The sequence below is a fragment of the Ailuropoda melanoleuca genome, chromosome 8 (assembly GCF_002007445.2).
Source record: "Ailuropoda melanoleuca isolate Jingjing chromosome 8, ASM200744v2, whole genome shotgun sequence".
NCBI lineage: Eukaryota > Metazoa > Chordata > Mammalia > Carnivora > Ursidae > Ailuropoda > Ailuropoda melanoleuca.
In genome coordinates this window covers 16,972,143-16,987,413 of record NC_048225.1, presented here as the reverse complement: position 1 = coordinate 16,987,413, position 15,271 = coordinate 16,972,143, and the positions used below count along the sequence as shown (strand labels likewise).

The 15,271-nt window shown below is 53.0% G+C and overlaps 1 protein-coding gene across 1 annotated transcript in view; it reads right to left on the bottom strand.

The window, feature by feature from the left end:
- Window positions 1–15,271, bottom strand: part of SORL1 (sortilin related receptor 1) — a 158,483-nt gene that overhangs the window by 129,073 nt on the left and 14,139 nt on the right. Inside the window, exons 2-4 of the mRNA XM_034665628.1 lie at window positions 13,533–13,649; window positions 7,193–7,318; window positions 285–446 (exon numbers count right to left, since the gene is read on the bottom strand). Of these exons, the coding sequence (XP_034521519.1) occupies window positions 285–446; window positions 7,193–7,318; window positions 13,533–13,649 (405 nt within the window). The remainder of the gene's footprint in view (window positions 1–284; window positions 447–7,192; window positions 7,319–13,532; window positions 13,650–15,271) is intronic.

Here is a 15,271-nt window from a genome sequence, read left to right as displayed (position 1 = left end):
CCCCCCCCCAAACCCACAAAGGAGCATCGACACTGACAAGGGCATGATGTTTGGCTACCAGGGCCGGCGGAGCGCTTGGCATTGCCCCCTGGCTGGGAGGCAGACGGAGGGCGCCAGGGAGATACAGTTTTCCTCAGCCATGGGACATCAACTAGTACAAAGGCTAAGCTTGGGAAAGGAGGAGGGAGGGGTCGGGGGAGGTCACTCAGAGGACACACAACCCCCTCGGGCAGGACAGAAAACCGAAGAAGCCCCACCTGACTGTGTTCCAGAAGCTCCCTTACCTGCTTGTTGGGGTGAGACCTGTCAAAGCCCAGGAGAAGGTTGGAGGCCTTGCTGTGCAGGAGGAGATCAGCTGCCCGGAACGGGATGGAAAAGCCCTGGATAGTGTTGCAGAAGTCAAACGTGATCCAGAGGTACTGGGCGTAAGCGTCCGCAAAGATGTACTGTGGGAGAGAAAAGGCGAGCTCAGAGCGGGGCCGGCCAGGGCCGCCCAACACCCCACCCCCAGGAGTCCCAGCAGTGGGTGCGGGGCCGGGGACCTGCGGGACCCCCACGCAGCTTCCTCCCCATCTCCTGGCTGGGAGGAAATGCTGGTGCACATCAAGCAAGGCTCAGAAAAAGAAGGGGTACAGGACAGGCTTTCCTTTCACCAGGTAACCAAGCTAGTCAAGCCTATTTTTTTCTTTGAACGGACCTGGCTGTTCTCACCCTCTCGCAAGTCACTCAGGCACCATCAGAGGGCGGCTGGGACCCAGAAGGCCTGCTCTTCAGACTGGCTGCACACAGGTAAGCCTGCTTCTCTCCCTCCATCCTCTGAGCAGCTACAGATGTGTCTTCCCAGGGAAACCCCGACAATCACACCCATCTAAGAGGATTAGCTCCTCCTTCCGGCCACTAGGCCAGGGGACAGGGCAGCTCTGGGACCAAGCTGCCCATGGGGCTGGCTGCCTCACTCTGGGGCACGGCAGGAAGACCTCTGGCAAGCAGGGCCTTCACCTGACGTAGCCCTGCACAGGTGAGTGGCTCTGAACAAGGGGGAATGCAGAGTGACTGCCAGCCTAGAGAGTTCTCCAGGAGAAAGGACCAAGGCAATTCAACTTCACAAATGTGTGCTGAATATTCCCCATGGACCAGATGCTGCAGGTACCGTGGTGAAAACGCAGAATCCTTGCAGTCTCGTGTGGGAGAAAGACAGGCGTGATCGTGGGTGACTATAACTCCAGGGAAAATGAGATTCAGTGGGGAACCACGGACAGAGTCCTGTGAAAGCACGCAGTCTGGACAAGTTCCAGTTTGGGAGATCAGAAGTGACTCCAGGGAAGATCTGGCCCTCGAAGGGCAGGCAAGACTTCCAGAGGCAAAGAACATCCTGAGCTGAGGGCAGTTTGAGTTTGGGAACACACGGGGGAAAAAAAGTAGGGCAAGGACTTGAGGACGGCCGGGAGGGTCTGCAGGAAACGTCTACGGAGCACAGATGGTAGCAGGCCTGGAACGGACATGAGAGATGGGAAGGGCAGCCCCCTGCTCCCAGCAGGCCGAGGGTGGCTCAGCAGCTCACCGTGAACCAGAGCAAGGGGTACCCAGCTCCAAGCACCAGCCAGTCCCTGAAACCCCAGAAATTAACAATCCAAAAGAATCCGTCTAAGCCACACTTCCCCGCATCGACTGCATCTGACCCACATCAGTCTTCTGCTCAGAATCCTTTTGGCCCGAGCAGCTTAGGCATGTCCTAATACTCTGTGCTGGTCTGCACGCTGCGTTCACGTGTTCTAGCTCCTTCGCCTCGGGCTTTTCCCTCCCCGATCCCCAGGAGCGCATTCTACGTGTTCTTTCTCTCATGTTTCTTCCACGGCATCTGATAGAGTACTCCAAACTCCGTGGGAGCCTCATTAAATCTAACCATACAGGCGAGTGAATATTGTGAAAGCATAAACGACCACAAGCAAAGGTAATGTTGTATAAACAATTATGATCCTAAGGGGACCATCATCATTCGGGGCATAAAAGGCGTTCCCTAGAAATGACAGAGCCCATCTTCCTGCTCCGAAACCATCTCGGTTACTAGGGAACGGAGTGCTCTCAGTTTAGAAAGATTTCTCCAGAAATCTATTCCATGGTTTCTAGGGGTTTCACATTTGAAGATCTAAAAATCATGTAGCCAGTTATAGACTGTGATTATCTGTCGTTCATAATAATAGCTCAACGTGTCCAGAACAGGGGCACCTGGCTGGCTCAGACAGTGGAGCCGGTGACTCTTGATCCTGGGGTCGTGAGTTCGAGCCCCACGTTAGGTGTAGAGTTCATTAAAAAAAGAAACGTGTCAATAACACTCAGTGTGTGCCAGGCGCTGAGCAGACAAGTTGTGTGTGCCTTAGCTCACGCTCATCCTTAGTGCATTTCATCCTTCCGGAACTCACAGCCAGGCAGCCTTTAGACAGACGGTTACCCTCCTTTACTGACAAGGACACCAAGGCGTAGAGAGGTTAACCGGCCAAGGTGAGCCAGGAGGCAGCATCGACAGCCGTGTCTGGCCGGTTCAGAGCCCACCCCTTCACCATCCACCAAATCCTTTCTTCCCTTCCTCCAACAAAGAGGCAGAACTTCCTGGATTTCATGCCTAGATCTCACCCTGTGCCCCCGGGGCTCATCCACGTGCCTTCTCTCTCCCTCAAGCTTGTCGTGGCAGCTCCCTTCCCCGGCCTTGGGCGACACTGTCTCATGCCAAGCCTCCGAGCCTCACACCTGACCACCTCGTCCTTGGCTCTCCTTCAGCTCCTTCTTCACCTTCATCCACTCCCCACCCTCGCATCACCTCATCACTCTGCCGTCCTCTGTGGCTAACCTGCTCCACCCTCCATGCGGCTTCAACTAGCGCCACTGAGATCAGGCATGTCAGGTCTTGTAATCTACGGTCTGACCCTGACTTCTGACCTCCCCAACATCTCCCCTCTGATGTGCCGAGATACTTCGCTATGTCCAGAACCGGGTCCTCCGACACCGTCCTGCCACGTCCCAAGCTCTCCGAGTGCTACACCTGCTCCCTGCCTGAGTCCTCACGATGAGAGCTGGGATTTCACTCCACGGCCTTGCCTCGGCCCCACTCCCCAGCTAGCCGCCCACCCAGTTATGTTTTCCTCTTCATAATCTCTGCTCCCCTTTGTATCCCCAAGTGCTACCAGTGTGACCCACTCCCTACTAGAGCCCATGAGCAAATTGGGACCGGGCGCTGGGTTCTTTAGACCCCCTTGTGTCTTCCCGGGCTTGGCAGGGTGTGAAATACTCAGAGGGCGATACGAAGTTTGGCTGAGGAACCGGCAACGTCATGCCTATATTACCACGACCCCCCATCATGACTTCCTGACCCTTCTCTAATCTTTCCCCTTTCCGATCCATCCTGCCTCTTGCCAGGACATGCATTTCTCTATAAGACTCTATTTACAGTGAGTCCCCTACTCAAAGTTCCTTCCATGGCTCCCCACAGTCCTTGAGGCAAAAAGCAAACTCCTCCATCTTCAGCTGGGGGGGCCTGCCTGGTATCTCGAAGCACCCCCACGCCAACCCTCCACCCCTGAGAAGGGAGTCTCCCCACTGCCTGCACAGAAACCACAGACTGGCACCTTGACGTCTCTGCCCAGGGCCTTCTCCCCCTCGAGGACTCCCCCCAACTGTGCTCAGCTACTGGAATCATGCCCGTCCTTGAAGCTCCAACGCCAACCCCAAGTACCCCGTGAAGCCTTTGCTCCTCTGACCGGAACTCACTTAATCCCCAGCCCCACCCACCTGTGGCTTCCCGTCAACACTGAGGCACGGCTGTGATGTAACCGTACCACACGAGCATGGGACAGGAAGTACAGCATGGCCCACTCTGCCTTGAGGTCCCTATCTCTTCAAGGCCAGCCCCACAGATTTGCCAGCAGAGCCGACCTACCACCTGGACTGTGTGATTTCAGAAGTGTCCTCAGACACCCCCACCTTTCCCACCCTGTTTGTAATCACTGAATGTTCAGCTTTGGGCTTAAAACGATGTTTCCTCCTAAAATACAAATACCTCTAGAAACATAAAATTAGCTACAGAATGCACCTCCGTGTTGGCATAAGTGACTCTCTCCAGGTCTCAGTGGTGGAACCAGGAGCACGAAGACAGGAGGAAGGGCAGAGGAGGCAACGAAGCAACATATGTCCAGGAGGTGAAAATGAAGGGAAAGAGAGAGGGGCCCACCTCTCCAGGCTGGGAAGCCTAGCTGCACACTCTGGGACCTTCTGGAAGGAGCCCCAGACGTACTGCATGGCTGACCTCAGGTGCGCCGTGGGGCCAGCAGCATTGCCAGGTGGCCAAGGCTGTGCACTGCTTCAGGGAGGCAGCACGCAAGGCCAAGAAGGAAGTGAGGGCTGCTGGCAGGTACAAAAATAGACCCAAACCCTCACATGACCCTGCAGCCACTCCATCTCCATCACAAAGCAAAACCACCGGAGCAGAGCCTGCTTGCCTAACCAGCATTTCCCTTCCCCTTCCACAGGCGCACATGCCCCCCTCAGACTTCCACGTGGCCCTCGCGTGACATCCTCACCTTTCCAAGCCACCACCCACAGTCATTTCAACCATTTCAAACCCCGCTCCCTGACAGCACCCCTCACGTCTTCACACGGGGGATGTGCCTGGGCCCAGCACCCTGGTGGTGTTGACAGCAAGGCACCTAGCCTGTGTGATTTTTCTCAGGAAGTGGTAGGTCTGGTGAGGCAATCTGCCTGCCAAGGGACAAAGGCAAAAGTCACAGAAGTAACTGGCAAGCAGTTAGAGTCACAGCTTCCTTCCTGAGAAGTTGGGGAGAGGTAACGACCTTCTTTGGGGAACTAGAAACTCAGCAGCGAATGCTGCATCTCTAACCCCACTCAGTCTGCTCCAGGCCCCTGCTCCACCTGTCGCTAGGTTTTCCAAGAGGGTGGCTCCTCTTCTATCTCCCCACCAACTCCCAAGTATGTCCATCTCTCCAGAGAGAAGCCCAACATGCCCCACCCCCCACACAGGGAGGGCCCAGGCTGCAGGCATGCCCTGCCCTTCCAGCACCCCAAACTCCTTGACGACCACCCCTGGCGTTCTCTTCTTGCCCTGGCGCCCTGTCCCCTGTCCTGCTCCTTCTCCTGACCTAATGCTCCAAAAGCCCCTCTGCCCCTGCGCCAAACCTGCTCTGGAAGCCCAGACCATCATCTTTCCTGTCTTCTGACTACTCAGACGTGCGTGTGGGCCTAGCAGCTGCTCACAACCCATGACAAGCAGGAAGGAAGTCGGGACCTGCTTGCAGACATCTGTGCCCTTGTGGTAGGAGGTGAGGAGGGGGCAGATGGAGCTGAAAAAGAAGATTCCAGAGAGACCCCAGGGTGGTTCCAAGGCCACAACTGCAGTAAGAGTTAGCTCTGGGGCAATGAATAAAGATAATGGTAATAACAATAGACAGGTTGGGGCGCCTGGGTGGCACAGCGGTTAAGCGTCTGCCTTCAGCTCAGGGCGTGATCCCGGTGTTGTGGGATCAAGCCCCACATCAGGCTCCTACGGTATGAGCCTGCTTCTTCCTCTCCCACCTCCCCCTGCTTGTGTTCCCTCTCTCGCTGGCTGTCTCTATCTCTGTCAGATAAATAAATAAAATCTTAAAAAAATAAATAAATAACAATCGACAGGTATATCCTGACAAGGTGAGGAACCTGAGTGTTATTTGCTTCCTGGAAGGCAGGGGGCATACAGCTCTATCCAGGGGGGATGTGGCACAGCCAGCAACCTAGACCCTGGGGCAGGGATCCTCACCTCTCAGAAGCCAAGAGCAAAGCGGGCAGCAGGGTCCACCTAACTCTGGGCGCCCCAAGGCCTAGGCCTGCCCAACCAAGTGCAGTGGGAGGAGTGGCTGCAGAGAGCTGGAAATCTTGTCTCCAGAGCCAAGTCCCTCCAACACCTTTTCCTTGCTTTTCATCATGGAGCAAGTTAGGTAAGAGGGGAGCTGTTCCTAACTGCTGCTCCGCTCTCGGAGCATCAGGCAGGGCGGATATTAACCAGCACATACCCATAGTAGCTATTCTAGTTTAAAAAAAAAATTGTTTCTATACCCATTAGTAAATAACTGCTTCCTTGAAACCCAAGACAGGCCCCTCTTAAGCACCAGTGGCCTGGCCCCTTCCCCAGGGCCTGTCCACCATCCAGCAACTAAAAGGTTAATGCCTGGCCAGGCACGGTGGCCTTCAGGACCCAGCTCCCTCCAGGCTGGCTCTGTTCTGATAGGCCAGTGCCACTTCGGTGGCTAAATATTTTGAATACAGGCAACCGAGAAGCCAGTGTTGGGGGGGCACCTGGCCAGAGGGCCCTGTGGGTCTCTTTCCTTTCTGGATAAACAAAGGCAGCAGCTATCCTGACCTCAGAGCTTCCTGAGCAAAGTTAGGGGCAGTCATCCTGCCTCTGGAAACGAGCTAGGGCTCCCCAGAGTGGGGAAGAAAGCAATCAGATACAACTCTCCGGCTACAGTGACCTAGACCTAACCGTGCCGGCTGCCTGATTCCTGCCCTTCCGTCCTCCCCCTCCCCCTCTTTGGGGGCCCAGGGCAATCTCAAATCAGTGCTTCCTCCATATCCAACTGCCGGGTTCTGCTGCAGAAACAGAGCCTGGGGCCAGCCAGCTGGGAAAACATATCCAAAGGCACAGCAGTATGTGCCGCCTTGCCTTGGTGTTCTTTTCTAGACCAGTACAGGTGGGACGGAGGGGGGGTGCACACGCATGCGCGCACACGCACACCCACACGCACTGGTGACACTGACCAAACCAAGCATTCGGCAAGCATTCTGCAAGATCTGCCTCAGACAGGTGGTGAGAGTCCCTGTAAACCCGGGTAACACTGTTGCCACCTGTGAGATGGCCAGTTCACTCGTTGGCAGATTTTCTTTCTGCCCGTTAGCCTGACACTGTTCGTTCAGAAATCCTGCCTGGCCAGTACCTGGCCGGCCTGATTCTGCACAGTTCCACCCTGACACCTGTGTTCTGCCAAACTCCCCGGTGAGCGGAAAAACAGGCCCTGGCTACGGGTCACGCTGCCGAGATGACGACAAGGCGTACATTCTCCCAGCACCTCCCCCGCCCCCCCGCTTTAGCATGGCAGTGGTCCCGGGAATTCAGCCCCATGAAGTCACAACAGGCGGGACAGCCCTTCCTTACACGCTTGTTGTCCGCGGGGCTGTGGTAGAACTGGGCAATCACCGCTTCACTGCTGTTTCCCACGCCGAAGCTCAATTTCTCCGAAATTCTCTTGAATGATTTTCCATAGTCGTAAGACACGTACACCTGGATGAGAGAGGAGGAGAGGACAGTGAAGAACTGGTGAGAGAGGTGGCCGAGAGAGCCCTCTCCCTTTGCCCCCACCTGCCAACTTCCAGCCCTGGATCCCGCGAGGCGTTCCTGATAGCTCCCTGGTGTCAGGACGCGACAGACGTGAAGAGATGACGCACCAAGGAGAAGCAGGGCAACTCTCCGTCCACACCCCAAGCGTGTGGGGGCAGGAGGCATGGAAGCACTGCAGGCCCTTGCTGCCCGCAATACAGAGGCTCTTTTCTGAGGCCAAGACCCGTCCCTGCAGGGGAGGGGTTGGGGGGACCCACGGATGGAAGCAATGATGACCTCCTCCCCACAGCCGGGTTAAGTGTCTAACAAATTACATCCAGAGGCAGACAGAATGTGGTTGTCTGAGGGGGAGGGACCGGGAACTTGTTTTGCCATCTGCGAAAATGTCCCAAAAGGTCATCTAATTCTTCAGCCCTCTTCTGGGAAGTTCTGTTCCTACAGCACAGCAGAGGATAAAAAAGAAAACCCTCCCAGGACTCCACAGAGAAGCCCAAGATGAGAAAGGAAGTGTTGAGTGATTCAATACGCACATTTGAATGTATAAGGACACCCCCCCCCGCCCCAGCACTCACGCTTGCTGATCCCACTGCCCCAGGGGGAATGGCCACGAGAGCTGGGCACGCACCAGCACGACTGACTGCTTTCCTGCTTGCGGGGCTCCGGCTACCCGGAAACCACGATGGTAAAACATACAAGGAACTGTCATTCACAGAGACTTCCGAGGTGCCAGATACCGTACCACCCTTTCCATGTGAAAGAGCTCGCGGAGCTCTCCCCACAGCCCTGCGTGGCAAATGCAGTTATCAAAATCACTTTACAGACAAGGCAGCAGGGGCTTAGGGGATTAGTTTCTTGCCAAAGTAACAGAGAAGGTAAGTAGCAGCGTGGAAATGTGATCCAGGCTGCCTGCCTCCAAAGCCAGAAACCCCAAAGCATCACACCTTAGGTAGTGGATGGCGGGATAAAGCCATCAGGTATTTTGCGCCCAGACTTGGTACCTAGGCAACGTCAAATTAACATAATCAGAGAATTAAAGACAAGCCTGATAGGTGAATAGAATATTAATAATACTTATTAGGATCGGGGTAAGTTCTAAAGGAAAATGACAGGTGAATCCAACAAGAACGGGAATGGCCGCGCTAATCCCAGGAAAGGTACTGCCGTCAGTGCACGCTGATGCGACAGCCAGCGCATTTCAAGGGTCTGTCATGAGCCAGGCGCTGTGCTACGTGCCAGACATACAAAGACATGGCCTTTACACACATTGTAAACGTACAAATGTTTGTAAACAATAACCCTTGTAAACAATGAACTCCACAAGGCAGGTACAAAGGGAACCGAGAACACACACAGGACATTAATATTTATTAGATGTCAAGGTTAGAAGAGCACAGATAGAGCCTCTGCCAATATCTGGGCCACAGCAAAAGAGACCCCATTACGAACACTCATGCTTACAACACAGCATGTGTCCCCAGCTGCCAAGCTCACAGTGAGGGGCTGCCATAAAAGCGGCCTCAGAAACGCGGCAGGCTGAAAAGCTCAGAGGGTTTGAGTGGGTAAAAAGACAAAGTGGTACCTTCTCACTTCCATTCTCCTGGCCCAGGATGGACACTGAGAGTCCCTGTTAGGGTCAGACGTCACATGTACTGAACTAATGGCTTCTCAGAAAGCGAACTCGGCCCCCTACAGCTCCAACGTCCCCGAAACTGATAATCCGCTATGAGTTACCTCCTCAGAACAGATGTGATAATAAGTCGTATTAGGATAGCATTTTTCAGTAGTCACTATTGCTCTCCACCTTTAAAAATTCTGTAGGTCAGCCTCACTTTTGCCTCCCTCGGTGTCCCTAGAACATCACACGTACTCAGTAAAGATTTCTGGAATTAAACATTATTAGAAACCACAGAGTGAGGTAAATGACTGTGTCCCACAAATGCATAAAAGAGAGTGACATGAATGAATGAGTGAGCGAGTGAATGAAGAATTATTTCCATGTAAGAGATGACAAAAACCAAGACTTGGAGACATTAATGACCAACCCAAGGTCATACAGTTAGGAGGTGACAAAACGTTCCCTCCAGTCCCTGGTCCAGTTGTCTTTCCACTCTTGCAAGTTACCCTCCTAGGAGAATGCTCTCTGCTGCAGCCACATGTTGCCCTGTTAGAAGGGAAGATCTTACACTGAGTCTCCGGGCCGCGCAGTGGAAGGCGTGGGGGCAAAGAAGGGGTAAAACACCAACTTTAACAAAACACAGATCCTTTCTGATATTCTCAGCCACCCCTCTGCCACTTCCCACTCAGAGCGACAACAGCCCTCACTACCAAAAAGCTCTTCCTTAATATGCACCTGTAAAGAATTCCCACTTCTTTATGACTTATACTTAACAGAAGTTAAGAGTAAGTAGGGAAGGGCCCGTTCTATGCCTCAAGACTCTTGTCAATGACTCATCAACCCTCCTTCTCTTCTCCAGGTCGAACAATCCCAGCACGATGCTTTTATCCTGTCCTCAAAATTCTTATTTCTACTGGATTAACCTAGACCCTGAGCTCCATAGGGCAAAGACCAAGCTCAGGGCTGGGCACAGCTAGCCACCCTCCTCCACAACAAAGAGCCCGGAAAAGGCCTCTGCCAGCACTCAGATAATACAGAGTGGGCTGACGGCCTCAGGGCCTCCACTGCACCCCCACTGGTATGTGCTGCTTCAGTCCCCAGGGAGGGCTAGGTTGCTGGCTCGCTGCCCACTATGATCTTCGGGTGACTCCAGGCAAACCACCTATCCTTGCTCATCTTGCGCTCCCATAGTTTCTTTCCTCCAGGCACAGGTTTTGCATTGATCAGCCCTCTCTGACTTCTCTAAGAACAGAATACAAGAGAGGAGGAGTCACTGAAGTAAGCTGCCGGTTACATCACCGTCTCACCTATAAAGATGGCCCTTCCAATGTGAGCGGTTTTAAATTCTTTCCCCTGTACTTTAAAACAGCGTAAGAACAATCATGAGAAGAAGGGAGCAAAGAGGGGAAGAGGCAGAAGAGACAGCAGAGGCGGGGAGGAAGGAAAGAAGGGCTGAAATGTACAGAACCCATCTCCTTATCCAGCCCTGTTCGGAGTCCTTCCCGCCAGTGCTTCTCAAAACGGTAATATGCCTACCAGTCCCCCAGCACGACGTGGGTCACGATGCACTCTGATTCAGGAAGTCCGGAGTAGAACTTGGGATTCTGCCTTTCTAACCAGCTCCCAGAAAACACCCCTGGCAGCTGATCCACAGACCGCACTTTAGGGAGCAAGGTTTTACAAGCACTATCTCACGGACAGATGAGAAGCCCAGCAGAAGGTTAATGACTTGGCTCAACATCAGACTGCTAACGAACGGCAGAGCCAGGACTCAACCCCAGGCATTCTGATTTCAGAGCCAGAGCGCCGTGAGACATCAGCCCCACGGGCTCCCGAGTTCTCCCTGTTAGCAAACTAGCCAGTCCTGGCCCTGCTCCCCGGTCCATCCTGAGGGGCACCAAATATAATGTCACACCACTCTGGGTGCAAAGGCAGCGGAGTCCTACCATTCCTGAAAACTTCCCCAGTTGATTCGGATCTTCTGGTGGACACTAACTCTGAAGAGGTCCTTGGCCCATGAGGTTGCACCTGAGTACCTTTGCAAGATATGTCAGGAGAAGGAAGAAACAGAGACATGGGAAGTCTCAAGATAAACAATACTTATTGTCTCCTTTCATCGGCCAGACTTATCGGAGAAAAAGATGGCATTCCTCTTAGAACGCAGCTGCCATTCCTCACGGAATCAGGCTTGCTACCCGGTCATCAGGACATTATTCATTTTTTTTTTCCGTTGAAAAGCAAACCTTCCGGGATTCCAACTTCCAGATCCGTCCCTTTTTTATATACTGAATATGCATGACTTGGCCATTCTCCAACACACACACAGCTCCTCACTTACACGGGTCCCTTCCCTTCTGGACGGTTGACGGAGCCTGACGAACCAGGCTCCCAGTCTTCTCGCAAGAAAGTCAGGATTGCTATGACACCCGCACCACCAACTCCAGCCTCTGAGTCATAATTTATTTCTGCGTTAACTTTTCACATCAGAACATCTCCGTTTCAGCTGCCAAGTCTTTAATAGAGCCTGTGTGCGGACAGGGGGGAAATCTCTGACACTCCCATTTATTATCCCCAAGCATCGCATTTCCTCTCCATGTAATCTTATCGTGTATTTCATTACAGGATGGTGTAGCGCGTCCAATGTTCAATGGCTTCTCGGTAAGACACACCCAGATATTTAGAGTGAGAATGGGTTTGGGCAGACTGGCCATATGTGGGGAGACCAACCGTCCTGGTTGACCCTGGCCTGAGAAGGCTCCCAGGATACAGGGCTTTCAGGGCGAAAACCCAGACGAGTGGGTCCCACCGGCAACACGATGCCTCACACAGCGAGCACGTGATCAGGTCTCGGGAGCCACCACTCTCCTCCCACTGACATGCTGCGTGACCTCAAGGAGGCCACTTCATGTCTTTAGGCTCCTGTTTGTCCGGCAAAGCCATAAAACCACAGGTAAGGTCTTTTATCTATCTTGTAAAAAAAATATTATCTAGACAAAGAATTTTTAAATGTATAAAAAGCCTAAGGAGGTTTTCCCAACACAGTAGGGCCCAGAGCTGTTTCCTGTGCTCGAAGGGGCAGCCATGAAGGGGTACGCGGGCCATGACTGCACTGAGCGTGTACACAGGTGCCCACGGACCTCACAGGACCAACAGCATCCATACGCTGCCTTCTGCGCTCGCAAACCCTGGTCGCATTTATAAATGGGCCAAAGCCACTGCCCCAAAGAACGACATCCAAACAGCTGTCAACGGCCGTGGTTTCCCCCCCCGCCCCCGCCCTGCTCAGCAGCCTGGACAAAGGTCTGCATTATAGCCCTTCTACTGCCCTCCCTGTCTGTGGCTGTCTCCACCGAATCCACTAGAGAGCAGCCCCCAGTGCTCCCTCCAGGCACCTACCTTGGAGCACATCCAAGCCAGACAGCAGATTCCAGGGAACTCACAGACACCAGGTCTATACTCATGAATCCCAAGTGTGTCCTTCGGGCTAATGGGACAGTGCTAGCAAATTCACCGGGAGGCTCCCTCTGGAGAGTGAACAAAGCTCCACACTGTGCCGCCGCATCAGCCCCTGACCCCAGGCGGGCGCTTCTCCTCTTCCCACAGGGGGACGTCTGGAGCCGGGGCCGTACACTTGGGACCCAAGGACCAGCTCTGGCCTCGAAGAGCTTGTACTTGGCCCGCCCAGTATTTGTACGAATGACGCAGGAGCTGCGAACTTGTAAGACTCCGCGGTTTCCACGTAAAACCTGGACCTCTGGGCTTCTCTCAGAAATCAGATCTGGCAAGGCCGGGCCCTCCACAGCAACCAGAGCTGAGACCGATGACAGCGGCCCCTCGCAAGCACCAAACCCCTTCTGCCTCCCAACGTCTCTCAGGGACAGGATCAATCACCACGTTCGAATTAACACACAGGTGAACGCTTCTTGAACCTGCATCTCTACCAAAGTGGGAAAATGACCCATTGTCCCAGAAGGCCACACACTTTATGAGAAATGGGCGAGACCATTGTCCCTGGAAGAAAGAGTGTGGTGAACATGGAGGCAGCCTCCTCCTGCCACCACCCACCTGGTCTCTCATGGGCCTTTGAGTCTATGACCCTTGGGTCTCTCATCTTCAAAGCACCTAAACTCTTAAAGGCTATGGAAAGCCAACCGTGGAAATTGAGAATACGAGTACATCAGAGTCAAGAATCCAGCCCACGGAAAGGGGTCCCATTGGGTTCTGCCACGGACGGGCAACTCTGCCCGCATGTGCTTCTGGCATTTTGTGGAGCAGACCCAACGATCCAGATAGAGCCCTAGCCCTTCACAAAAGTAATCACATGTTGTGTGGACCTCGTCGCAAAATGGACCACGTCACCCTCGTTCGGCAAACAAGAGGTATTTATTATTTTCCAGATTCTCTTCCCTGTTGTAAAATGTATCCCATCCATTCATTCTCCAATTACCCACTATGTTTTGCTGGCATGATAACCCCGCCAGATTCCAAGAAGGCACGTTGGCGGCCTCAAAGAGGAGTTTTCAAACCCGAACCAATACTTACATCACTGCTCCTGGGCCTCGCCAGTGCCAGGCTGTCCCGGGCCAAGGCCACGATCACGTTGCTTTTCTCTCCGGCCCAGTGCACCACCATCTGATTGTGGGAATCATTCAGACTAACCTGAAAGAGATCAGACCAACACAGGAATTAGGACCCATGATGAGTGAAGGCCACGATATTCTAAAGCAAGACTCTCTCTCCTCCTCTGTCACTCAGAAATAGCTAAGATTCGGAGATCTGAAGCATGGGACCAGGGTGGCCTATTTTTCCTCCAGTGCACATTCCGCAAGACACAACTCCCCCAAGAAGAAACACGAATTCCCTGCCATTTTGGATATAAATGGATTGCAAAAAATCTCCTTCTCAGGCTCTCTCTGGCATACTTAGTGACTTTGCTTATCCTTGTCTTTTGCGTAATCAGTCTCCGGTTACTTTCATCCCCAACCCATATGTGGGTCATGCACTCCGAAGGCCTTGAAACCAAAACACTGGCACATCTTCATCATTCAGAAAAAGTGCACAGGCCAGAAAAACCACACGCTCTCAAACCTCCATTCAAACTGGTACCCTGTCTGGCCAACAGGTGACATGGCTGGTCCCCAGCTCCTCACAAGGAGGAACAAGAGAAAAACATCGCGGTACAAGTTTTATTTAATTAGCTTTAAAGTGTCCCAAGTAAGGAAATTATTTCCCAGGACTCCCCAGAACTATGCCCTTCGGATTCTTGCTAACAGGAGTTCCCAGACTTCTGGATTTCGTAAACCAGGAAGATGAAAAGAAATTAGAAAGGCCAACAGAGGACTGGTTGGCCAACTCTATTTTGCCAGGAAAGGACATTAACAAAAACAGCCACTGTGTTGAGCCTGACTTGCTGTTCTCTGCACCAGTTTCCTCTGCTCTCTGAGGACACAGCAGACTCGGGCCCAGGCTGCCCTGCGGTGGGATGTGGCCTGGGACTGACTTGAGGTCACGGAACATGAGGGAAGGTGGTCAGGGCCACCAGCCCCAGCCCCTGCCAGCCCTCTGCTTCTTTCCCATCCACAGGCACCATTCAGGACTCCAGAGTCCCAGACAAGACCGGAACCACAAGAAGGAGCCGGCGTCCCCAGTGAGAAAACCCTTCGCTCATCAGTAATACTCGCTTTGAACTCCTCATAGTTGGGGGATCCACTTATGCCCCGAGCTTCTGGGACCCATCCGTTATGCAGTTAGCCCTCCTAAGCAATGTGACCACCATAATCACTGTCGTTTTTTAAAGAAAGGACAGTTTAAGGGCGCCTGGGTGGCTCAGTCATTGAGCATCTGCCTTTGGCTCAGGTCATGACCCCGGCGTTCTGGGATCGAGCCCCACATCTGGCTCCCTGCTCAGCAGGAAGCCAGCTTCTTCCTCTCCCACTCCCCCTGCTTGTGTTCCCTCTCTCGCTGCCTCTCTCTCTGTCAAATAAATGAATAAAATCTTTAAAAAAAAAACTAAAAAACAGAACGAAAGAAAGAACCATTTAACACCGAAAACTGTACAAGGATCTATCTCGGAATAAAGAACAGTTCTTTCAGACAGTTTTGGTTTATGAAAAACTTAACTCCATTCCTTTTATTTTTCCTCTTTCACCAGACACGGGCGGGACAGTTCGAGGGCCGGCATCTCAGAAGCCCTGAGCTAACATTTCACCCACTCTGGGTGAAGAGCAAACCAATGACCATACGAACAAAAATTCCAAGACCTGCTGTTAACAGTCGGAATC